The sequence below is a fragment of the Gekko japonicus genome, unplaced genomic scaffold (assembly GCF_001447785.1).
Source record: "Gekko japonicus isolate JY-2015 unplaced genomic scaffold, Gekko_japonicus_V1.1 scaffold387, whole genome shotgun sequence".
NCBI classification, from domain to species: domain Eukaryota; kingdom Metazoa; phylum Chordata; class Lepidosauria; order Squamata; family Gekkonidae; genus Gekko; species Gekko japonicus.
The window spans coordinates 620,580-647,959 of NW_015170900.1; the positions used below are offsets into that span (position 1 = coordinate 620,580).

Genomic DNA, 27,380 nt, shown 5'->3' on the forward strand with positions numbered 1-27,380 from the left:
CAAATAATGCTTTCTGTCTCAGGACAAAATATGGTGAAATCAGCTAAACACAAGGACAGATTCTTTGTATAGGCAAAATCAGCAAACTAAATGGGTATGAATCCAAGTCTCTTTATTTTAATTAAATAATGTTGGTACCAATGAGATGCTGATTGGTTTGTAAACTGAACCTTCAGTACAGGGAGAATTCCACAGGGCCTTTAAAAGGAAGAAAAAAAAGAAAAAAAAGAAAATGATAAATGAAGTTTCAAAGATGAAGTTGCATGCATCACTGGTAGCAGAGACATAAAATGCTATTTGCATTATAGATGTTTTGTGATCTAAGAAGACTGAATTAAAAATATTTAAGCCAGAAACAATAATAAATGATTGAAATTATAATCATGCTATAATTATAATCACTTAAATACTCCACACACACACACACTCTTATCTAAAACATTTCACATTTAAAGGGGGGAAATCCCTAGGACTATTACATCAACTGGGGAAAAATATGATGAGGAGAGAACTGAGTGCCAAAGGTGGTAAGCAAGAGGAATTGATGAGAATCCACAGAATTAGAGCAGTATTCCTTGTTATAGTCAGAATCCAAATGCTTGGCTACTGCAAAGGAAATCTGTCTGTATTCCATATACAGTGCAATGTTTTATCAATTTGTGGCGAGCTGTTGGAGAGCTGGTGTAATTTAAGAGACAGGGCTGGCAGCAATGAAGTCGTTGATCCAAATGTCATCTCTGCCAAAAACTGATCAGAAAGCTTTAAAAAATTTCACTTCTCTTAGCTCCCCCCCCCCCAATACGTGGATGAAGACTAACACATCTTACAGAGTTGTTGGAAGGACCACAAGATAAAATCTTTACAGAAAGCTAAATATTATTAGAAATTGATTAGAAGCCAGAAATCAAACTAATTTAACTTGATTGCATTTTGCCCGGATGACCACAAAATGGGGAAACATTTGAGACTATTCAGCTTTAAAAGCCAGCAATGGTCTGCAGGATAAAATAGCAGTTAGAGTTTCTATGCAAAATGAAACAACAAACATTATATAATACAGTTTCAGAGGGCAGCCATGTTGGTCTGAATTAGAACAGTTAGATTTGAGTCCAGTAACACCTGGTTTCAGGGTATAAGCTTTCAAGAGACAAAGCTCCCTTGAGCTTTTACTCACAAAAGCCTATACCCTTAAAATACTGTGGGTCCCTAAGGTGTTAGTGGACTCAAATGTAACTATATAATACATTTAACCTACCCAACTTGAACAATGTTTGGAACCTTCAGCTGGTAGAGAATGCTGAAACCAGAATACTGACTGGACTGAGTTGAAGGGACTGATATCACTCCAGTCCTAGTCCATCGTCACTGACTCCCAATTTGTTTCTGGGCTCAATTCAAATTAAAACCCTGTATGGTTTGGGATCAGCATACTTTAAGGATCATTCACTCCCATATGAACCTACCTGACCACTACATTCATCTTCTGAGGCCATGATGCAGTTGTCCACGACCTTCTGGGTGTTTAGACAGATAGAAACCCGAGAAGGGGTCCCAGAACCATGGAACTTCTTCCCCTGGGGATATTCATTTGTCCCCTTCTATCACTATCTTCCACCAGCAGTTTAAGATATATATATTTTTGGCATTTCCTTAATGGCCTCACCTTCCTGCCCTATGTTTTAATTGCTAATTTTACACATGTTTGATTTGTAAAGTGATTTTATGGTGGATTTTATAACGTTCCAGATTTATTTGTTAGCCACCTTGGTGGCCCTGTATGGGTTGAAAGGTGGGATATAAATTTTGTAAACAATGATAAATTATAAATAAGTGTATACCTAACCATTAAGTACAGCATACACATGTAGAAGCACATATATTCTGACACATTGGGCATATTTTATATGCTGAAAATGCTGCCATAATACACATGGAAGATGAGGGAGGAAGAATTGTTGCCAACAGCTGGGAAGATTTAAAATGGCAGGAACAGATGTTATCATATGTAAACATGATGATTTTTTTGGCAGCACACAGCAGAACCAGAGTTTCTGTCAGGTGGCAGGGATGAGACACTCTGTTCCCTTTCCAGGAAACCACAAGAGAGTTGACCATAAATGTGTTGCAGTAATACTTATAAGGAATAGAGTGAGTGGTCTACTAGAACATCATGATAAACAGTTCACTGGCTTACAAAGTTTTTTACTTCGCTGTCTATAGGAACACAGGATTGTTTTGCTACTGTCCTTGTTGGCAAAAAAAAAAGTTTGTATTTGGGAAATGGTTGTGGAGTGGTAGTAAAGATGTGAAAAAGTGAAGAAACACATTAAAAAGAATGGAATATATTCAATTTAAGTCCAGAGTCTAACATGGAGGATATCCGTATGATCCTGACATGTCTATAGGCCTGTGTAAATATTATAGCGAGGTCATGGAAGTCATGTTAAAGTGCTCCACGTGGTGGCTGTGGTCATGCAGTGAGACACTTATATGGAGATCACTATACAACTTTTAACATCCCAACACTACAGTTCTTTCAGGAAGATGAGACAATATGGTGAGAATTACTTCATCTGAGATGGAATAGTTGCCATATCAAGCCATTTAAAATGCCCACTGCAAGAAGGTCATCATTTCTAAATTCAAACTCATCTTATTGTTTTAAGTTTGCCTTCTCGGCACCCATGTCCTTGATTTCCCTGAAAATTAATCAGGGCTGAATTATTAAGGCAAAGCGTGAAGATGGGGAAAATATGGGACGTGATTGGAAATAATGGAAAAGAATGGGACAGAATGCAAACAGATCTCTCCAGATTACTGAAGGAGAAGGAAGAAACCAAGAGAAATGATAGTTTCTGCAGAACAATTAACATTTGGTAATAAGTAGAGCTATTAAGTATGCTTAATTAACCACGGTGTTCAAATAAGGACTAATTCAAACATTCTGGACTGAAAGCAATGCTGCAGCCATTCTTCATCTAAATCAAACTGTCGAACATGGTTGTCCGTTGCTGGGGGGGAGGCGCTGAAATTTCCTCTCCACTTGTTGTTGAGATATGACACTGAACTGACTGCAAAGGAATATCCCCCCCCCCACTGTAGCATGAAATGGCATTCACCAGTCTTGTGTTGTTGATTGTGAAGGCTGCACTCATCTTGCTATCCCTAAAATTGTGCCTATCTGCAGGGTAGCATTGCCAACTCTGGGTTCAGAAACACCTGGACATTTGACGGTGGAACCTGGGAGGCTGGGCTTTAGGGAGGGAAGGCTATAGTACCATACAGTCCACCTTCCAAAGCCATTTTCTCCAGAAGTGGAATAAAAATAAATAAATGAATAAACTATCTATGTCGTCTAAAGATCAGCTGTCATTCTGGGGGATCTCCAGCCCCCACCTGGAGATTGGCAAACCTGCTACAGCACAGGCAAGCAGGGGACCTCCACAGATTGCACAGAGACGGTATACAGTAAAAGAATCCTAAGTACTGATGCTAATAGTACAGGAATCGTTTCTCAAAAACAGTCTGAACGAAGGCACAATCATGCTCATTATGTTAATACTTACGCTAATTAAAGATCTACATCAACAGCGGTAGTAAAACTTAGTCCATCTGTAGTTCATCATTCAATTATAGGATTAGGAACTCAACTGCTGAGAATTCGTGTAGCTCTGAAACAGCTGTGGGTGTAGCTAGCAACCTAGTTGCAAGATATCCGATAGCTGTCACCTAACCTTCATTGCTTGCAGTGGGACAGAAATTTAGCAATTCCCTTTTATCGCATCACATGACAACATGCTTCTTAGGATCTTATAAAGAAATATAAATAACCAGAAAAGCAAGCAAGGACCTGAGGCTCTGCTGGTAAATGTGCATAATTTCTGTCTTGCAATTAGCATACATATTGGGAAAATCTGGTTTGGATGGTACATAAAATAGGTACAAGGCTAAATGTAATGTACTTTAGTACACTCTGCAAAACTGTTTGTTTGGAATGATCTTATTGCCATGCAAATAAATAACATTTTAGATTTTTTTAAAAAGACATTTTGTTACCAGGATTCAAGGCTGTAGATCTTTGGATCTATGAAGTCACCGATGTAATAAATGGACACCACTATCTTATTAAAAGATCCCAGGATAGAAAGATTATGAAAGAGGTTGAAGTCTCTTTCCTATTAAAGCTGTTTTAAAGGATAAGCCACCCTAACATAACTCACCACTGTGAGTCAAAAGAACCGGTTCTATGGATGGCTATCCATCCATCCATCTGTAACTATCTACTACAAACGTAGATTGGTTTTATACTACTGTTAGGACTTCCTGCCCAGCATTCTGAGAACAACAGACTTATGAACTGCAGAGAGTTTTCTGTTAGATATATCTACTCTCCCCCATGACATTTTCTAGGTTTTCCATGAAAATTTATTAACTATTATTAAACCAGTGTGAGTCTATATATTGCTTCCAGGCAATCCTCATGAGAAAATAACCAGACATAGGAAACAGTGGACACTTCTGTCTTCTGCTGAAAACGTTCAAAGTGTGCAGAATGTTGTGGAAATGTTTTTGAGCAATAAACATAGATGCTGAAGGGAAAGGATATGGTTTCTATGTACTTCGATTCTGATTTTGAGTTTTTTGCTCCTGTAGATGTATTGTGCTATGAGCACTAAAGGTAGAAGAAAAGATAAAACATTATCTACAGGCTATAGGACAGTGATAGCCTCTGTAACAGCTGATGTTCTCAGCATACTTTTTGCCATGGGAAAAAAAAAACAATTCTAAGATTTGGAGATACATGAGTTACCCCCGCTGTCTTCATATATGAAATAAGCCAAAATCTGAAAGGTCTACCACCGAGATATGACTCAGTGAATGATCTTTTGAAATCCAGAGTAGGCTCAGAGTTAAGCCTGAGCTAAAGGTTTTCAAGAAGGTAAAAATCCTCAAACAGAAGGTGACCTTCCCATCTCATTTTCATGTTGATCTAGTGGGAAAAAAATGGGCTGTTCAAGTGAAACAGCTTCAAGACACAATGCAGCCAAATCAGTCACAACATACAGCAGAATTCTATGTATGGTTATTCAAAAGTACAAATGCCACATTATTAACTTGTCCCACCTATAAATACATGCAGTATCACATATATTTAGAATACCACATTAGAGCATGGCCTTTCCAAAATCTGTGTGTGAAACGTAGTCTCTCACGGTTAAGTGAGTGAGATCTCTGAGCTGTTTCTTCACAAACTCTGTTTTTGCAGATCAATGATTTTCAAACTGTTCTAGGACACCCCAGAGTTCCCAGAAGCCTTGAAGACCCTTAATGGCACAGAAGTTTTCCTGAATGCCAGATGACCCACAAATATTGTTGTGACACTGCATGGAAAGGTTCGAGGAAAGTTAGAGTATCTTCTAAGGCAGCGGTGGACTAGCTCTGCTTTAACACTAGAATTCATATACTCCACCTTAAAAAAAAATCATAAATCAGAAGTGCTCTTTAGCAGCAGCACTTCCACCTGAGTGTTCCTCTTTATCTTACATCCTCATTTCAAAACAGCAAAAAAATTATGATCTCTCAATGAAATCGAAGAGGGTGAAGAAAGTTAAAATGACACTGATTCTTTAGTATATATTTGAGATAGCAAGCTCCCCCCCCCCCATGCACAGACACCCACACACTGCTGCACATAAACTGATTTTGCTGGAATGTTGGATGTGTCTATAAATCAACTTTGATGTACATACATTGGAAGGGGAACATTTCTGACAGTAGGCATTTGGACAGCCTGCACAACAACCCCTTTCTTGTGAATGGAAGCTATTGTTTTCCTCATTTCAATTACTACCTCTCTTTATCAGTACATTATGGCCACAACATATTCATAAACTGGGGCACATTTTTATGGGAAATGAAGTGATTTAGATTCCAGGCAGACGTCTAAAAGGGTGTGGCTGATGGGACAAAGTTTAGGAATGATACTTGGCATTTCAAGAGCTGCCCAGCTGAGCAAAGACAGTTTGACTCAGAGAACAATGAGTGGAAGTAAAACAGACACCAACGGGATTCTGTAAACCTTTTTGCAAGCACTTGTGCAGGAGATCACACAATACTATAATCAATACATTTTAACATGTTTCCCACACCTCCACATATAAGAGGCTGTGCAAGCGTTTGCAGCAATACACCTTTGGCTTTAATTTTACTGTTTTTGCACACCATTCTGGTGTCAGACATAACATTCTTCCATGAGCATTCTGTATGCTCAGGGTTCCCTTGGGTCCAGCCTACAGTAATTTGTCCTTAATTTATCCAAGGCATTTTTAAGACATCAAAGCTTCATGGCACTCCTTCTTGGTAAAACACCATGTGAAACACAGATCAAAGAACATCTCAAGATACTGTTTCATAAATCCATAATTTCCAGTTCAGACATAATCTCTGATTTCAAAATCTGTTTGAAAAATCAGAATTTTCTTCTTGGGATCCACAAACTGATTTGAAGGAGAACATCTAAGATATCTGAACCAAAATCAGTTCTCAACTTATGGCATTAGGACCCTCACTAAGGGAAACATCATTTTAATTCTTCCAAATGATCTTTTCTTGGTTTTGTCTTTTCTCCCAATTTCCTAATAATATAAATTGGCTAAGCTTGGAGACACCGAGGCATATGCACAGCTGGCTCTTTGTTAACTTGTATGAGGAAACCATATGGTGACACAACAGCAGATTCTAACCATGAAGCACAAGGGATTTGGCCACTGGGATTGCTGGAAACATGGCTGGCACAAAAGAGCATTTAAAAATACTGTAAGTCATGAAGCAAAATAAAGCCACAAAGATTTGATTTGAGAAGTTGCCCTATTTATGTTGCCATTGCTTAGGTGTGAAAATGACCTCAAGGTGACCTTAAACTTGTAGTACAGCACATAGTAAAATATCCAACTGCATGCACAAAAGGCATTGCAAGAACATATACAAAACAATTCTTTCATGGAGACATATTGGCCTTGAACATACGGAAAAATGAAAGCTTGTAGGTATAATCAAACTTCTCCATGATGACAACTCCCATACAGAGCTTCCTTCCAAGGGAGGCCCCTCAGCTCTGCTCTACTAGATTTTTAGAAGGCTAGCTGCACTGGGAGCCAATCTGGCTGAAAAGTGATGATGTATACTTCGTCATGAACTCAGTTGAGAATGCAATATAAAAATATGTTAAAGAATAAGTGTAATCCTCATAATACCTGTTTTTGTCAACCTTGGTGGCTAATACAAAAAAGGCGTTCCGCAGAGACTTCACATACAACACATTTAATGCAAAATTAAGCATGGATAATCTTATCTGGATTGGGGCCTGTGTATGTTGTCTAACTGATGATTTTCATGACCCCCCATATCATTTCAATGACACTATTACTTTGCTATTAGATTATTTTAAATTGACCATCTAGAGATCTTGCGGTGGACAAAAGATAAAGCAGAGCATATATATCTCCAATTCAAAGGTCCAGTTATTCAGTACTAAAGCCCTTTCACTCAACAGAACTGCCAGAGAATATAGAGATGGAAATTCACAATAATAATAGTTTGAAGTTGTCTTCTTCAGAACCACCCTCCACATGGAAAACTCATGACCACAAACTAGCATAAGGACCCATCCTCTTACAGTTACAAGAAGTGCAGCTCCTTCTTTAAAAAACAAACAAAAAACAAAACAAAAAAGTCATCCATTGAAGCCAGTGCCCACTACATGAAACAGAGTAGGGCCTTCCATAAAATATGATCATGAGTAACATAAACTAAATAAAATGCAGTATATGCAGCAACAGATGCATGTGGAGCCACTCAGAAGCATAATGGAAGCTACATCAAAAGCTAGAAATTTATTTTATAGAATATGATTGAAGAAAGATAATAGAATGATGTTCTGTGAGGTAGATAATAATTGTTTTGAGATTCTCCAAACCATGATTACTAAGACAAGTTATAAAGCACATGCAAGTCAAAGTGCCCAGTTTGTAGGAACAAGTACTTTTGTTGACAGTCACAGTTCAGAACCACACCAGGATTAAAAAAAAATCCTAATTTTCAATTAAATTACTGGCAACACCCCCTGCTGATAGGCAACAGTTAAAATATTAATGCAAACTTCTTTGCCAACTTCTTCAGCTTTCATTATGTAACACAACATAAAAATTACTTGTGCAGTCGTTTGGTGATTACAAACATAATAAGTTCATTAATGTTGCTAATAAGTAGGTAAATGCTTTTGTAAAAAGAAATTAAGACAGATTTCAAATTCCACTAATAAATATTCTCCATGTTTTTCCTTGTATAGATTCTAGGGATTATCAGGGAGCTGTTGGCAAAACAAGCAATTAATAGGATATTGGTATGCTGGCAGGTAGCTATAATTATCTTTTTTTCCCATTGCAGAAGATATTTGAGAATCATTTAACAGCAAAAGGATGGATGGCATCACACTTTTGTATCAACATGTAAACACAGCAGTAGCCGAGGAAGAGAGGTTGGTAGATATTTGCATATCAACAAAGAAGATAAAAGGGGGAAAAAACTGTTTAATACAGCGACTTACATCATGGCCTACAAGCTCCGTCTGTGTGGATTTATCTACTTGAGTAGCAAGAGTCCTCTGCAAATGCTGGGCTTTCTCCTACAAAACAAAATGAAACAAACAGCACACTCCAGGTCAGACACGTTTGTCCACTTAGGTTGTTCAGCTACTAATGTCCCAATAATAAGAGCAAACTATCAAACAGCAACAGCTTTGGGGAAACAGTAGTTGTTATACTTTTCTGAAAGGGAGATTCATTTTCCTGATGCTGTTATCTCGCTGGTCCATTTACTAGGCGATTGCTGAGGTCATTTACTGGAGTGTGTGTAATTCAGCTGAGCTGAGGAAAGGCTACAATGGCATAGTATGCAGAGGGCCTATTCTCAAGAAACAGATTTAAGACGAATACAGTTTTTTTAAAAATTCACCTTCTCTACAGAAGTTACAAGAACTTCCTACACCAAGGCCATTTGCTATTGAAACTCTTAGTTTCCATTTGCTCAGTTGTGGGAATACAACAAAAATCCCTCTTAGAACTACAAAGGATGAATGATGTGAGTAAAATATATGGCTCTGTAATGGAGAAGGGAGGAAACACAGAGAAGTTAAAATTTTGTTACCACCTTGGTTTTATTTCTGTACCTCCCACTTTAACCCAAGTTCTGTTCTACATTCCACACTTTCTGTTTCTCAGGTTTTAGTCATCTTTTCTTGCATCATCCATGTAAGACTCTAACCAATCTAAATTCCACTGACCCTATCCAAAGAGCTTGTATCAAATGCAATCAGATCACCACCATTCATCCTAGGTTAACTGCTTAGGATTGATCTACGGTTGAGAAAGTTTTCCGTTAAATATGCAAAACGTTTTGCCATATCCTCATCTTCTTGAGTAGAGTTGTGTGCTTCCTTGTAAATGTTACAGACTCCATGACTTTGGGTTAGGATTAGGTTTATATGAGATCAGGGCTTCATAGGTCATATTTCATTTGTGGTCTGTAGAGCATGGCCAACAGAGGTCTCCATAACACAGCAAAGACAAAAATGTTGACCTGTTTCCCAAGGATATTCTTGATTCCATGAGTGTTGCCACCTTCAGCACCTATTTACCTAACTGCCTTCTGCTGAGCTAAGATTGCCTACAGATAATTTCAAACCACCTTCCAGCACTTGCGGTGAGCTAAGATTGCCTACAGATAATTTCACCTTCCAGCACTTGCAGAAGTGACAGAGCAACTTTGTCCTCACATTCTGTCTCCTCAAGTTGGGGTTCTTCCTTCCCTCCATCTATTCTTTGTTCCTGTCATGCCTCCATTATATTCTAACCCATTATAACCTGTCATAGGGAATCCTTTTGAGAGTCAGTGTGGCTACGAGAGGAGAACTAACTCAAGATGAAAGAAGCTGAACAGTGAGATCAGCCTGCTAGGTAAGGTGGACAGATCTCCCACTACAGCAGTAGATTTCTTGCCCTGGGCATTGCCGCTCCTGCTGCTACTTGGTGGAGCAGCGGAAGAAAGTTGCGGAGGGAAACGAGTGCGGCATTAATGCTACCACTTCCAGCACAAACCCAGAAGTGATGGTACTATATAGAAGCAATGCTCTAGGGTTGGCCCAAAAAGTAATTTCTGGGCTCATGCTGGAAGTGATGTTGCAGTGTTGGTGCAACACCATCTTTCTTGTCCTTGCCACCCAGCATTTCTAGCCACTTGCCAGCACTTGGCTAGCAACCCTAACTAGGCAGAGTAATACAGATGGAGCTGCCTTATAGGGATTCAGAACATTTATTTATATTTATTAATTTACTTCATTTATACCCCACCTTATTCCCCAATGGGGAGCCAAAGCAGATTACATCATTTTCTGGTCCTCTGTTTTATCCTCACAACCACCCTTGGTCCATCGAGGTCAATATTTTCTACTAAGACAGGCAGGGTCTCAGGCTTTCACATCACCTACGGCCTGGTACTTTTAACTGGAAATGCCAGAGACTGAACCGGGGACCTTCTGCATGTCAAGCAGAGGCTCTTCCACTGAGCCAGAGCCCCTCTCCTAAATAACAGCAATAGATTGGACTTTGGTACTTCCTTATCAGGACAGTTGCCATGGTTTAAATGCTTTGAGGCTTAGCATATAAAAGACCAGATAAATAGCCAGAAGGAACAAGGATTTGGAATGCACAGTGAATATCAATAGTGGGAATACTGTCAAAATATTATTAACCATTTAGCATAAGCTAAACAGCAAAAATGACAATACTGAAGGCCAATCCTGAAGACTGCCAGGATTCCACAGAGGAAGAAGAGGTGCTTGTTGACCATGGAGAACCACTTGTAGTCCAAGGTCAAAATAAAGAGCAGTGGGAACAACCACATTTTCTTTCTCTAATCTCAAATACCTTCACAGCTAGTCTCTTGCAGTGCATTCAATGACTGACTGACTGATTACCATCCATGCAGAACTGCCAGACACAGATATTACACTTTTAAGATAGCATTTAAATACATTACAAACCCCCTTTATTACAAACCTGTTATGTGCCCCTTCACTTGATTGTTTGTCTTGCGACAATAAATAAATAAATAAAAATTTCATTTATTACATTTCATTTATTACATTTTTATCCTACCCTCCCCGCATGTGGGGAGGCTCACAAGGGCACCAAGTGCCAAATATAAAACATTAAAATCAGAATACAAACAACCAATTAACATTAATAAAGTGCTCCATGATATTCTTATTTTAGTCAAGTCAAGATGAAGGCTTGTAGATGTTAACCCAGAGCCCATTTCGGCGGCACCGATCCATCACGGTACTGTAGTGGTCTTATATTGGGCCATCCCATTGCCCCATTGTTACCACAGGATGGTTGGTGGTGGTGGTAGTGGCAGCTCCTAATTAAAAGCCTGGCAGAAGAGCTCCGTCTTGCACGCCCTGTGGAACTGTGAGAGGTCCCGCAGGGCCCTGATCTCCTCCAGGAGCTCATTCTACCAGGTGGGAGCCGCCACTGAAAAGGCCCTGACCCTGTTTGCCACAAGCCTGGCCTCTCTGGGGCCTGGAATCACCAGACGATATTGGACCCCCAACCGTAGTGCTCTCTGGGGTATGTATGGGGAAAGGCGGTCCTGCAGGTATGTCGGACCCTGGCCATATTGGGCTTTAAAGGTAACTACCAGTACCTTGAAGAGGATTCAGAACGCTATTGGCAGCCAGTACAGCACTTTCAGTACAGGCCAGATGTGATCCCATCTAGAGAGATCCATTAGAAGCCTGGCCGCAGCATTCTGCACTAACTGCAGCTTCCAAATCTGCGACAAAGGCAGCCCCATGTAGAGAGTGTTACAGTAGTCTAATCTCGAGGTGACCGTCACATGGATCACTGTAGCTAGGTTGCCGCGGTCGAGGAAGGGGACCAACTGCCGAATCAGCCAAAGATGGTAAAAGGCCGAGCCGGCAGCGGCTGCCACCTAGGCCTCCATAGTTAAGGCGGAATCCAGATGCACTCCCAAATTCCTAACCTCCGACGCTGGCACCAAAGGTGCCCCATCGAAGGTCGGGAAGGGGAGCCCCACTCCCCAACCACCGAGACTCAGGCACAGGACCTCCGTCTTTGCTGGGTTCCGTTTCAGCCAGCTCAGTCTAAGCCAACCAGCCATGGCTTGTAATGCCCAATTCAGATCTTCTGGGCGGGAGTCTGACCGGCCACCCAACATCAGATAGAGCTGGGTGTCATCTGCATATTGATGACACCCTAGTCCATACCTCCGAGCAATCTGGGCAAGGGGGTGCATATCGATATTAAACAACATCGGGGAAAGCACCGCCCCCTGAGGCACACCACATTCAAATCATGGCATACACTGGGTATTTAGAATTTTGAGGTATATCCTGTGGTGTAACCAGCTGTAAAAGCCTTCCTTGGTGTCAATGCACTTCATAAAAGTGGACATATTGCTGAGTAGCAATATGACCATCATGGTGCAGTGGTTAAAGGACAGGATTAGAATCTGGGAAACCCAAGTTCGAATCCCCACTCTGCTATGGAAGCCTGCTGGGTGACCTTGGGCCAGCTATAGATCCTGAGCCTATCTGACCTAACATGGTTATTGTGAGGATAAAAATGGAGGAGAGAATGATGTAGGCTGCTTTGGGTCCTCATTGGGGAGAAAGGTGGGATATAGATACAGTAAATAAATAAATAAACTATCAGCACAGCAGCTAAATAAAACCCAGTTTTTATGTGGATAAGGCAGAGAACAGTAGAAGGGACAAATATGGTAGAGCATTGGCAGGAAAGGGTTAAATCCCAACTACACACACACACATGTCATGGCACCAGTCTGAATTGGGGACCCCCTTGGCTACTACTATTCTTTCTTTCTTTTTTAAGCAGAAGATCAATTCAGATATCCCCTGACATCACATCTAAGTTTGTCTCTTAAAGCAAGTTCAGGTGGAATTTGGTTTTAGCTTTAGCAAGCTTTGTGGGGTCCCACAGCAGAGGTGGTTGAAAAATCTGTGCACAGGGTAAGGCAATGAATCAAAATAAAAGGTACTTCTCACAAAAGCCGCTGCTCAACTATGATCAATGAATACTCATCCTACCAAAAAATGCTGCTTCAGGAAATAAGGTAAGACATTTTTATTTGGCCATGGATTTAATGGCCGTGGTTGGGCTGGGAATTCTTTGGGCACTATATTCTTTCTCTTGTCATATATTTTAAATTGTATTTTAAAAAATTATATATGCTTTGCTCCAAGCATTCAATCTCATTTTGCTCTCTCTTGTTTCTAGTAGTAGGTTTGCCGATGGCACGGGGTAGGATTGTAACTACATAATGTCCGTGTGTTGATAGCGCTGTAGTAGCACAGCCACTGTCAGAGTAGTGAGTCAATAGCATTGACCTGCTCTGTCTTATGAGCAGTAGCAGCTTTGCATGATGCATTCAATACTTCATCAACTGTTTATATTGAGGGTAATATTTTTTACCTGAATCTGATTTCCTTTAACAGCTTTCGTAAACTGAATATTAAGGGTTAGATCCAGCCAGATTTTTTACTCTATCTGGCCCAATTCCCCTCCTTACTAGAGCCTCTTCCAAGATGGCTTTTGTCCATTCAGATTCCTTGATCCCCAGCATAGTCTTTTTTTCTACAGCAAGAGGAACACTCCTCCTATTTCACTAATGAAGAGATGGCTGCTTCCAGTCTCAGGAATTTGTACCCCTAGACTTTGATGTATTAAGGAGCAACACAGCACAAAAACAAAACAAAACACATCAGAACAAAGGCTCAGCTTTCATAAACTACTTGCACACCATGGCATAACACAGCCATCGTTCATATATGGGCACAAGAATCCAAGGGAGAAAACTAGGAGACTTTGTGGGAGACTTTGAACAGCCCAAATAACCCAGCTCAGCCCAGGCTTGAAAGACCTTGGGAGCTAAGCGGGTTTGGCCGAAGTAAGTACTTGGATGAGAGATAACCAAGGAAGACTGGGGTTGCTATGCAGAGGAAGGCAATGGCAAATCACCTCTGCTCATCTCCTGCCTGGAACACCCCATGGGTCATGAGTTGGTTGCAATTCAACAGCTGCTGCTGCTGCTTCTTCTCCTTCCCCTCCTTCTCCATGGTTCCTCCCTAATTATGTTTCATGCACAGAGGGAGGGTTCAAACTCTGCTTGATGCAGTTACATCTTGTGCAAAATAGAAGTGGTGCAAGTAGGGTTGCCATTTGATTGAAGAAATCTTTGTTGGTTAATTCTAAGAGTTTTAATTGCTTAGTTGGCTAATTGGTTACATGTTGACTATGGATTAAACCAACAATACTAACGAGAAAAGCATGCTTTTTTTTTTTTTGCCCATGGATTATTGTCGTTATTTAAAACAACTTTAAACGAGCCACCTTTCCACCCGAACTGGTATCTGACAAAACTCTGACTTGTGGAAGCTTCTATGCTGAAAATCCTGTTGGTCTCTGAGGGGCTCCTGGACTCCAGTCTGGCTGTTCTACGGCAGACCAATACGGCCACCCTCTGAAACTTTTCACCAAAGTGAGGGTTGCCAAGGCAGCAAACCATAAAAACATTGAAACAAGATTAAAAACACACATATATATATTTGTTGAAAATTGAAAACAGAACATATAAACAGATGAATAGGAGAAAGGGTCAATGAGAATTAATGAGGAAGCACCAGATAAAGCAAAAAAACAGTCTTCACCCCAGGAAGACAGCCACAGTGGACAGATGATTCTCCCTGGGAAGAGAATTCCATAATTTTGCAGCCACAACCTTTTCTGTGTTGCCAGCCATCTAGCCTTAGATATAGAAGGCACCCGAAGGAGGGCCTCTGAAGATGACTTTAGTGTTCAAGTAGGCGGTCCTGACACACACTTACAATACATATCAGTTAGGAGAGGTGTCCTTCCTTCGTGTGCTGGACTGCCTCTTCTGGTCTGTGTGTTTTTGTGAGTGCTTGCATTATTTTCATTTAATTGGCTACTCGATTAAGTTGGCAATGTTTTTAGCTGACTGAATCAATTTTATTCAATTACTTTCATTAATTAATCGACTAAACTAAATATGCAATAGAATATGCATTATATTATTATTTGCTACAGTTTATATTAGCAATATCAACCTTTTTTGGTTTTTTTAAACCATAGAAGAGAATAATTGGAGATACAACTTCTGTAATTTAAATTTCACTAGTTTAGTGAGGCCACAGAGTTTCTGGCAGTTCCAAGTGATACCTACCATCACTTCCAGTTTCTCCCTGGAAATGATGTTGTCACACTGGTGATAGTCCAGGGGTGTCAAACATAGGGCCTGGGGTCCAGAACCGGCCTGTCCAGGGCTGTTATGTAGCCCGCGAGCAACTAGTGCATGGGAGGGAACAGGAGACTGCTCGGGAGGAGTGGGAGGAGCCACAGATAGGGGATGCTTGTTGATTCCGTACATTTTAACAACCCTGGGTAGTAGAAAAACTAGACAGTTTAATAATTTAGGAGCCACTACAAATAAATCTTCAGATTTATGACATTCAGTTTTTAATTGTTTCAATTTCATTCCACTTTGGATCCCAACTGAGCACCACTCTTTAAAATGCATTTATATATACCAGTTGCAAAAGTCCAATTTTCCAGCTCAATCCGCTTTCTAAGGCTTTGAGCTGATTCATGCATTATGAATCTGATATGATATGTGCTAATAGCTGCTCATGCAAGTCTTCTGAAGAGCTTACTCATGAAACATGCAGCAGCAGCTTTCATGAAGCCAGATGTCTCCCCTTATCAGAAGGCACCTTTCACAAAAGCCTCTGGGTAACTTGCAGTACAAACCTTAACAGATAACAGGGTTATCAACATCCAGGTGGGGCCTGGTGATTTCCCAGAATTACAACTGATCTCCAGACTACAGTTCCCCTGGAGAAAATGGCTCTTTTGGAGGGTGGACTCTGGTATTATACCTTGCTAAGGTCCTTTCTCTCCCCTCCCCAAACTCTGCCCTCCCTAGATTCCACTCCAAAATCCCTAGGATTTTCTCAACCCAGAGTTGGCAACCTGAGTTGCACCCTTACAAGTCCACTGAAATCAGTCTATTACCTATAAATCTATTTGATCCCACCATTCCACTGAGGGATCTTGGTGCATGGATCCTACATGTGGAGAGGCCGTGGCTCAGTGGTAGAGCATCTGTTTGGCATGAAGAAGGTCCCAGGCTCAATCCCTGGCATCTCCAGATAAAATGATGAGGTAGTAGGTGCTGTAAAAGGTCTCTACCCGAGACCCTGGAGAGCTGCTGCCAGGCTGTGTAGACAATACCAGCCTTGATGGATCACGGGTCTGATTCGGTATATAGCTTTTTGTGTGCAGTGCAAATTGACTTTCAAGGATTGGTAGCTCTAAGTCTAGTAACCTTGGGTGCCTGGATCAACTGGCTCTTTAGTGAGTTTATAATGTTCGGTATTTGCTCTGGGTGACAGATACTAATTTGACTGCTTGAGAATTGTTAACACCCTAGCTCAGGTATGTATGTATGTATGTGCCATCAAGCTGTAACTGACTTATGGTGACCTCAGCAAAGGGATTTCAAAGCAAGTGAGAGGCAAAAGTGGTTTGCCATTGCCTTCCTCTACAAAGTTGTCTCCCTTGGTTGTCTCCCATCTTCTTTAGCTTCCTAGATCTGACCATTTGAGCTATACCTTCCCTCAAGTATTTGTATAATACTCCCTTAATTCTGACCCAGTCACAGGATGGAACCCCCCAAAAATGTTCATTGCTTTGGGGAGGAAGGTAAACTGCTGACCTCAGATCAATTTTGGCCCCGGTCATACGGGCCGGAAAATGAGGGGGGAAGCGTGGCTGTTTTCCCCGGAGGAAAATAACGCATGGTCCCGTGGAGGTCCCTTGGTTAGGGGGCAGGTGCCGATCACACGATGATCCTGCAGCACAGCAAAGAAGCGGTGCGGCGCGATCACACCAGCAATCGCTAGGCGCCGTTTCTGTGGCAAACGGTATGTGTTTTTTTTAAAACTGAAGTTTGTGCATATGCATGACTGAGCAATCGTATCTGCACATCCGAAGGTGGGTGGTGGGCTTACCGGAGAGGGTGACAGATGCTTCCGGACCCCAACAGAGCTCCGATGCATAGCCAATGGAGGGGGAGGTGGGCCCCCTCATCACAGCCGCTCTAACCACCTGCATGACAGTGGCCATAGTGACCCTCCAGAGGTGGCAAGCCTGGCTGCAGTGGGAGGAGGCCTCTTTGTGCGCATGCGCCATTGGGCGCTTGTGCACATCCTGTGGAGACTTGGGGGAAAAAACCTGTTCGCGACGGGACATGGGCGGGCACCAGATGCCACAGGATTCCACCGGAAACGCAATCAGGCACCTGCCCTTGCCCCGCGGTTTCCGGAAACCACGCATCTTCTGCGGGAAGCCTCGGGTTCGCCACGGGAGCTCTACGCTTCCCAGATGTGGCACAGTGATTGCACCCGGAAAATCCGCCTATCTTCCGTCTCTGTAGCGTGGCTAATGTTCTGTGTGACCGCAGCCTTTGTGACATTTACAAATGAAGCCTTAATTGTATCTGACAATCGCAGTTGTTGATTACACAGGACCATAGAGGTGTAGTGCTCATGGCATACACACTGTATGACTCCACACACCAAGGAAACACAAACATTCATGTGCACAAATGAGTGATGCACATTTGTACTGCCATATGTAATTTCAATAACCAATAATTGCATTTTTTCATAAAAATAAGCACTCTACTGAACACAAAAAGAGAAAAAAAGTTCAGCTAAATTGTTAATTATCTGTGGTGAATTCTAGACATTAATGAGCATTTCTAAATACAAAAACATAAAGCTGGAAGGGCCACACAGTCCTACCACCTGTTCAAGGTGAGTGAGACTACCCCCATCAGATGGTTATCCAGCATCTGTATGAAAACCTCCAGCAAGGGAGACTTTCCCCTTCCCCAGGTAACTGGTTAATCGACAAACTTCTTTCTCCACACATTTAACTGAAATTTGCTGTACTGTATCTTGAAGCCACTAAATCTAAGTTTGACCACACCTAATTTCTTGCTAACAGGAGGGAAAAGATTTATGGTAATTAATTTCCTTGTAGGAAATGTGCCAGACTGCCACTGACAATGTCCTAAGAGTGGAAAGTGGTAGAGCCTCTAACTTGTAAATTTTGGCAGGAAAGGTGTGCCTGAGGTAAGTCATTATATCTAAGCTTTGGAGTCAGATTTAATAAACTTGTTCTCCTGATTTCTGTCAGCATTGGTCTCAGTGCTTTTCTAAATTTATGGTGGCCCTTCCTCACTTAGTCATGAAGATTCTTTATTACTGCTGTACTACTGTAGAAGGACTTCTAAAATCAACTGTATAATCCAAGGCTTGGATACAACCTCTTTTCACACTGGTGAAAAAGGAAGGAAGTGGTCATAAGAACATAAGAAGAGCCCTGCTAGATCAGACCAGTGGTCCATCTAGACCTGCATCCCATTATACACAGTGGCCAACCAATTCCTCACAATTCCTCAGAAAGACACACATACCCCGGATGTCTACCACTGAGCCATTGCCACTTTCCTAAAGGACAATATAGCACCACATAATTGGAAACCAAATCATTAATAAATTTAACAGCTTCCAGCCTTGAACTAATGCCCTACAAAAGGACCGAGTAACTTTTGGAATTAGGTCAATTCTACCATTGGAATTAGTCCCCTTTAACCACCAAAAAGGCTTATGGGGATTATGGGACCTGCAAGGACAACAATCACGTGGGGTGGGTGCTATAATAAGGTGAGAAACTGGCCAAGCCAAAAAAAAAAAAGCAGGTTTCACTTCACAGGCAAAGAGTGCAATGCAGGGTATGGCAGGCAGCAATTGGCTGTTTTATTATGGATTTGGGCTCAAACTGGAAACTGGGCCATATTCACAGAGACAGACATCTGGAGTCTGTGTGTCTTTTTGACCACACACAGTGACAGGTGGTGTGGTATATTCTTTAAGTCTTTTCTGCTGTCTGGGACATATCTCTGAATGTGACGCTACCAAGGCCATTGCCAGTCATTTTTCCACATAGATTTTAGTGGCAGCTCCATTAGTTACTAAGCTTATTCCAAATGCAACTAATTCTTATTGATGACTCCTGACATTAATTAAATCTTAGTGTTACGTGCTTTCGATATTTTGTGGCCTCCCTAGCTGAAGAAAGGGGATAAAATCAAGAGTGTGTCAGCAACAATGATAAAAAGAAGAAAAAGTCTAAGAAGTTTGCATCACATTTTTGCTTCAAGGAGCTGAATAATCAGGACACATGAAGCTGCCTTATACTGAGTTGGACCATTGGCCTATCAAGGTCAGTATTACCTACTCAGAGTGGCAGGTGCTCTCCATGGTCTCCTGTAGAGGGGTTGAACTTGGAACCTGCTTCACGCAAGCAGATGGTCTATTACTGAGCCACTGCCACTTTCCTAAAGGACAATGTAGCGCCATTTCATTGGAAAGCAAATCACTCATAAGTTTAACAGCCTCCAACCTGGGAACAAAGGGCTTAGACTGGAGTAAATCTGTTTAGGATTGCACCAGAAGTCACTCAAATCCATCATGAATGGATGTGGATCACTTTTGGTGGAACGCATGAACACATGAAGCTGCCTTATACTGAATAAGACCCTTGGTCCATCAAAGTCAGTATTTGTCTACTCAGACCGGCAGTGGCTCTCCAGGGTCACAAGCTGAGGTTTTTCGCATCACCTCCTACCTGGAGATGCCGGGGATTGAATCTGGAACCTTCTGCACACCAAGCAGATGCTCTGCCAGTCAGCCACAGTCCCTTCCCTTATAATTGGTTAGGGAAATGGTGGCTTCTTCCTTTTCACCAGTTTGAAGGTCCGCAGTTTTCTCCATGGTACCAACAAAAAAATATATGCCATTCCAAGCACTCATCTGCACACCAAGCAGATGCTCTGCCAGTCAGCCACCGTCCCTTCCCTTATAACTGGTTAGGAAAATGGTGGCTTTTTCCTTTTCACCAGTTTGAAGGTCCACAGTTTTCTCCATGGTACCAACAAAAATATATATGCCATTCCAAGCACTCAGGTTTGTTGTGGCCTGTTGCTTCTGTCTTATCATCCTCCAGCTGTCTGCCTTCCCATTCTTTATATATACACTGATGGCATTCCAGGTTTGATGGAGTGACCAGGTCAGGTCAGTGTAAATTATTCCACATGCCCTTCAATATCTCAACAAGACAACTCAGTTGGAGTTGTGGCAATAGGCAACATTATTTAAATTTAATTGCAGTTCCAGCTGTGGAAGCAGTGGTTGTAGCAAGCTGGGGAGCAGACTGGATTCCATCCTGTCTGCATTGTCAAAGAAAACTCATGGGACAGGATAAAGCAATAAATGCTTCTTAAATGCTCTTTGGCCCCTTACAGAATCCTCTCCCACTCTGGAGTTCAATGCTACTCCTTCTTGTTCTTGCTGCTGGATACCTCTCAGCTGTGATGAACCACAGCCTTTAGGCCCACCTCAATAACTGGAACTGCCCATGAGTGGAGCTCTCCCTCTTAGTGTTCCTCCCCAGCTGTTTCTACGCAAGCTTAATGGGCCTTGCTCTATGTTCTGGGTATCTCGCCAGACCCACCTTATGGGCCAGCCTCTGTTATCCGACACACTTAGCCCTAGCCAGCCTGGGCCCAGCCAGTCCTTCCTTTCCTTTCCTTTAATCTAATTAAAGCTCCTTGACTAAATGGCTCAAAGCCATTTAAACCGAACAGCTGTTCGGAAACTGCCATTTTCTGCTTCCTGCGAAAAGTCATGGGAAGCAGAAAGCAGGGGTTTAAACTTTAAATGGCTCATGAACTGATAGGAACCAGGTTGGTTCACAAACCAAGCTCCCGCTTCATATGAGTTTGTGGTTTGGTTTGTGGTTCAGCTGCGAACTACGAACCAAACTGCAAAAACACAGTTTGTTCCCATCCCTAATCCTGACTGTCCTGAGCCTGTACCACATGCCACATTAATAAACTGATTAACTGGTTAACATTGGAGCATTAAACACATTGCTAAATTAGTTGACAGCCTTGCGATTCTTTTACTGAGCCAGTTTTCATTTCCTTGGAATGCAGCTCTCTTTTTTAACACAAAAAGAGGTGTCACTGTTTCCCGCCAACAAATTCTGAAGGACATAGGCTGTAATAGTCAGCATTCATCAAGAAAGATTATTTTGACATAACGCTGCTGAAATGCATCAAAACTGAAGTTATCCAGGCAATCTTAATTTTGCTCCCTGTGCACTTGTTTTAGATTACGGTAGTTAATTACATGATCACTTTCATTTTCTGCCTGAGCTAAATTTAGTTAAAGCATTAAGATAGTATTCTCCTTTTTTTTTTTTTTACAATTCTTAATGAAGTAGGAAAGACATACTGCTAATGTGCTGTTTTGGTACAGGGAGAGGTGCAAGCACTCTGAAGTTCAACTTCAGTTCTGAACAGACAGCACACATATTTGTAGTTAAAATAATGCCCTAGGGCTATAGCATAGCTAAACTTAAAAGGACATCATATTTATTCCAAAAGCAAAATGGAAAGGACAGGGAACAGAGCTGCACCCTATTTTTTTTAGGGGGGGGGACAGCCTGAATGCAGCCAACAGCAATATGTACAGGTTTAATGGGGATCGCAAACAACAGGTTGAAGGATTGGACCATTATCTCTGGAAAACTTTGCAAATGATCTTAGACAAGACTCTTGAATATCTGATTATCATAAACAGATAGGCAAAGAGCTCCATGCCAAAGTATATCATGAGCTCAAGGATACCAAGAGGTCTCATTCATGTGAAAGTGATGACAGATCTATACTTAAGCCTTCCAGGAACACCACAGGTACAAATGGTATCAAAAAAACCCTAAAAATTTATAATGATAGAAGGCACATGACATACAAATTTTAGCATAAGTCTTTCCAGGACACACAGAAAAGTTAAAATGAGAACTATAGTTTAGATCCTACAACTCCAAGGACTGCCTTGTGCTCAGATAAGCTTCACAACTCCAATGGCATGCCTAGAAGTGAACATCTGTGTCTCTGAAGTGACATGAAACCAGAGCCGTACATATCCAAAACACCTATCTATAAAGGGGAGACTTAGAGACTCCATCCCCCTTTACCAGCGCTAGAGCAGCAAGGGGCCACCACTACCACCGCCACCAATGAGGTGGACAACATCGGGGTAAGGATGGCCCAGGAAGATCTGCCACAATTTCTGCGTGGCCACTGGATTTACCTGGTTGAGCTACAGGATAACATCACCCTGGAGAACCATCTGGAGACCACCTTGTTAAACTGAGTATAATTTTATTAACTGTCATGATTGTTTTATTGCTTTTATCTGTTTTATATGGGCTTTGCCCCGTGTAAGCCGCCCTGAGCCCGCTCTGCGGGGAGGGCGGGGTATAAATCTTAATAAATAAATAAATAAATAAATAAATAAATAAATAATGTAGCATAGAAGGACGGGTGGACAGCATAAGGAAGATGGAATGGTGAAGGAGGAGGCAGATGGGCTTGGATATGGAGGCAGGAGAACAGGGCATTAGGAAGGACCCTGCTCTGGCTTGGCCCACAAAATGGTTTCTGTATCTCAATGAAACCCTTAGGACCAAGATTCGAATGCCCTGCACTAAGCCTTTCTACATTACAGGAAAAGTTGTTCTGAAAGAAGGACATTTCCTCACTTAAAGAAAAGGAATCATAGGATCCTATTCAGTGTGATTTTAGAATAAGCTGCGGTGGCTTAAGTGGTTAAGACACTGAACTGCAGACTGTGGAAGGTCAGTAGTTCAGCAGTTCGAGACTTGAGTGCTGCATTACGGAGTGAGCTCCCGTCTCTAGTTCCAGCTCCTGCCAACCTAGCAGTTCGAAAGCAAGAAATTGCAAGTAGATAAATAGGGACCATTTCGGTGGGAAGGTAACAGCATTCCGTGCGCCTTGGTGCTTAGTCATGCCGGCCACATGACCACGGAAACGTCTTCAGACAGCGCTGGCTCTTCGGCTTTGAAACGGAGATGAGCACCGCAACCCTACAGTCGGATTCAACTGGCTTTCGAGCAAGGGAACCTTTACCTTACCCATTATTTGGTAAGGGTCCGCCAATAAAATGTGTACCATTCAAGCTATTAAGCATTACAAGCTGGGAAGAAACAAGTAGAAACAAGTAGGCACTAGGACAGACATTGGCAGGAACCATGGCAACCGGGAGTACCATACTGATTTCTCTCACACACACACCCTTAATGGACATTCACTAATTTGCTTTGTGGTTCATTTGCATTAATGCAACAGTCCTCAATAGGCCATTCTGGTGCCTATGTCTTCCCCAAAGCAGAGAACCAACCCCACTTTTCTTCCTCCTCACTAGAGCAGGATGTGCTTCAGAACAACCCAGGAGGTATCTAGGATTGCCAGGTCCCCCAGTCACCGGTGGGGGATGGGGGTTACTGTTGCCAGATCCAGGTTGAGAAACTCCTGGAGAGTTGGGGATGGAGTTTGGGAAGGACAGGGGTCTCAGTGAGGTACAGTGCCACAGAATCCACTCTCCAAAGGATCCATTCTCCAGGGGAACTGATCTCTGTCCTCTGGAGATGAGCTGCAATTCTGGGGGATCCCCAGGTCCCACCTGGAGACTGGAATCCCTAGAGGCATCACTTTGTTCTGCAAGGTGCACTCATCTGGAAACAGCTATCTCCATCACGGGATAATGCTGGGCCTGGAACCTCCAATCATTGCATGATTGGCCGCTGCCTGTTGTATCATGGTAGCCATTCTGTGGCTTGCAATATTCACAGCAGCCATTTTGTGCTGGCACCCACTACTTGTTCACAAAATTCCAATAGTGCCCACAGGTTGAAGACCCCAAGTCACATTTCTGCATAGGTGGAGAGTTTCAGTCCTGCCTGTAGATGGCCTAGTTTTATTGCTTTTATCATTTATACCACTGCCAGTCAGTTCCTATTAGATATTGTTATTGTCTTTGATTTGGTTGTTTTTCCCGGTGCTGTATGGTTTCCATCACACTGAGGGCTATTTTGAGCTGTAGTATGGGGGCGGGGAGTGAGAAAATCACACTCTGGAGATAAAATCCATCCATCTGCAGAAACGCTCCAGTGGATCGAACTCTATGTTTGTCTCTTGGGATTGCCCACCACTGAACTTGACTGCAAAGATCAGTTTCCCTGGAGAACATGGTTGCTTTTGAGGGTGGATTCAATAAACATTATACCCTACTGAGGAAAGAAGGAAGAAGAATGAATTCCTGACATTATTTAACTCTTTTGCTGGGAGGAGACAAGTATGGGAGGGGAGTCTTTAACTTTCATAGCTTGTACTGATTTAATTAGGAATTATTGCTCTTTATGTTCTGGCTAGCAACTGACCATGTCTTTCAGGCAAGGCTGTGAAGCTTTTTCTGGGTCTATGTGAAGCTCAATCAATTATTGCTATGATGGACCCCTGCTTCTTCTTCACTACGAGGCAGATTTTCCCCACCAAAATTCTTTGTTTTCTTCAGGTACTGAACTATTCCCCAGTAGTGTGATAATCTTTGAAGTTTTATAAATCTGAATGTTCCACCCTTTGACAGAATCCAATTTGGCTTTTGCCCGGCCCAGGACCTTGTCAGGAGAGAACAGTAGCCCTCTTTTTAGGTCCCTTGAAATGGCACTGGAGACTGTGTAATGGTGAACAATAAAGAAGACTTTATTTAATAGGTAGGGATGGTATGAGGTAGTCAGGAATTGGAAAGGCTGAGGGAAACATTGTTGGTAAAACCGTACATTTTTCAGTTGACAGACAATATGGTGTCATAGCAGCTTATTTTCACAAATTCTTGGTTCTTATCAGTGAGAGATGGTTGACTGAGTACTTAAGTTTCAGTTACAATGTTTGTGCCTATAGTTTCCTATTAACTGTTCAGGTTTCCTGGAAAGGTCACTCTTTTAGCGGATCAAATTCCTTCCCCTTTTCTGAAATCACAATGTTTCTTCTTTCCCATGAGTAGTCTATAACCGTTTCTTTTCACAACAGACCAGGGACTGCCTCAGTGCCAATTCCCTGTACAACTGGACAGGAGTTATATTTCTTCCTTGAAAATATAATCCTATTCCTTTTGGCCTGATTGGGAGCTTCAGTCTGCTACCCAGTCACTTTTTGCCACAATCTCAAAGTCCAGTTCTTGACGTTTGTGTGAAAACGTACTTCAGCATAAGCTGACATTAGACTCTGAATTCTTAGATGGAATTTTTTCTCAGGTTAGGTTTAACACAGCAAAGACCAGGAGTCTTTCTCTCTCACTCAGTAGGTGAACCTGTCTGACTTTTCCTATCAGATACTCTGACTCCAAACTGTCAGAAACCAACTGACTGCCTTCAGGATGGTTCTAACTGACAGAACAGCTCCAAATTGAAGTAAAAAATGAACTAACTCTCCCCTCAGTATACAGCTGATCTTATATTTCCCTCAGCTGACACTGACCAATCAAAGAAAAGGAGCAGCCTGTCACTCAAGCTCAACATTTTAGAGCAGAGTTAGATATTCACAGCCCTTCTCTGATTTTACTGCATTAGGAAAACAGTGTTTTAAATGTAGTCCATCACAACTGCATAGACCTTTGAGCAAGTCTGTAGATCTTCTTAGTCTTAATCTAGTAACAGTTACTTTAAATTATCTTTTTCCCCATCCCAGAAGCTTAACAAAAACTTTCAGTGGAGAGGGTAGAGCAAATAACCAGCACAAAAAAGGCCTTATGTGTACCTTTTATTTAACTAATTCTGTATGTGGCACTTTATTAAGACTAAATCTCTAGGGTTGCCAGCTTCCATGTGGGGCCTGGAGATCTCCAGCATTTACAACTGCAGCCTGCAGAAATAAGTTCCCCTGGAGAAAATGGTTGCTTTGGAGGGTGGGCACTATGCCATTATACCCCATTGAGGTCCCGCCCCTCCCAAAACCCTCCCCAGGCACTTCCTAGCACCAACAGCAATTTGACGATGAAACCCTTAGGGGGTGCTAGCTTCTCCCTCATTAGAGTTCTTCAAATAAAGGCTGGATGTGCATCTATCAGGGATGCAATTAGTTTTGCACTAAGCAGAGGAGCTGGACTAGATGACATACAAGACACCTTCCAATTCTACAGCTCCGAGCAAAAATTAGTTGTTTCTGCTCAGTTCCGAATAGAATGTTTTGTGCATTTAGTTACTTGTGTGCCTTCTGGAAGCACAATTCCCTTTCAGTATGAGAATATTTGGTTCTTGCTCTCCAGCAGCAACCCACTGAGAAGTTTAATTATGTTTGGTAAAGAGCAAACTTTTGCAGCCATGGAGATAAAAACAAAAATTATCTTGGGAGCTGAAATTCAGAAACTCATTTGGTGTGCTTGGCATGCCTAGTTTCCCTCCCTCCTCGCTTTTTGAATCTGTAGTATTATGCTGAGATGTGCATAATACATAGGAGAACACACGTTTAAAGGGATCCTGAGCTAAACTTTGCCCATCTCTTCAACCAAAGTGATGAATCCTCTGAGATCTCCCCTCTCTCTAATTCAGAACATTCCTATAAGCATAAAGGTTGCAAGGTCAAAATAACCAATTTTAAATATATGCACAAGGTCAAAATAGCCAATTTTAAACATATGTACCAATTCTTTTTTTTTTTTTCATTTGAAAAGCATTGGCAGATGCTGTGAATCCCTGAGGCCCTGGCAATCAACATTTTCATTGCAAGCACCTTTTGCTCTGTTTCACATCTGGTTTACATCTAAAGTCAAGGCTTCTTACAGGAACTCCTATGTAGGCTTCATTGCTAGGCATCGAATCATTATGTTTTTTAAAAACAAAACATTTTACACATGACACAGAGGCAAATTTAGACAGACTGATAAACTAAATGGTTGTGAGCTTAGAGTTGGATTACTAAGTATTAGTCCGGTTGTCCCCAACATGTTTTGTGCCTGTGGGCACCTTTGGGATTTTGACAACAGGATGGTGGGTGTAGCCACAAAATGGCTGCGACAGGAGGTGGAGCCAACCACAAAATGGCTTCCACAACTTACCTTCAGGTACCCAGTGAAGATCCTTGTTCTACTGTGGCAGTGGGCGCCAAAGTAACACTTTTAAAAATCTGTACAGAAAATCAAATCTTCCATAGCCAATCAAAGGCTTTCTGGACAAAAGCCTCACCTAGTTTTGCCCACTTCCTAACAA

The 27,380-nt window shown here is 41.9% G+C and overlaps 1 protein-coding gene across 2 annotated transcripts in view; it reads right to left on the reverse strand.

The window, feature by feature from the left end:
• Positions 1-27,380, reverse strand: part of CCSER1 (coiled-coil serine rich protein 1) — a 934,040-nt gene that overhangs the window by 426,298 nt on the left and 480,362 nt on the right. Inside the window, exons 8-9 of one of the 2 annotated variants that reach the window (XM_015418599.1) lie at positions 8,606-8,683; positions 118-198 (exon numbers count right to left, since the gene is read on the reverse strand). In XM_015418599.1, the coding sequence (XP_015274085.1) occupies positions 118-198; positions 8,606-8,683 (159 nt within the window). Of the gene's footprint in view, positions 1-117; positions 199-8,605; positions 8,684-27,380 lie in introns of those variants that run through there. The other variant, XM_015418598.1, reaches the window with a different exon arrangement.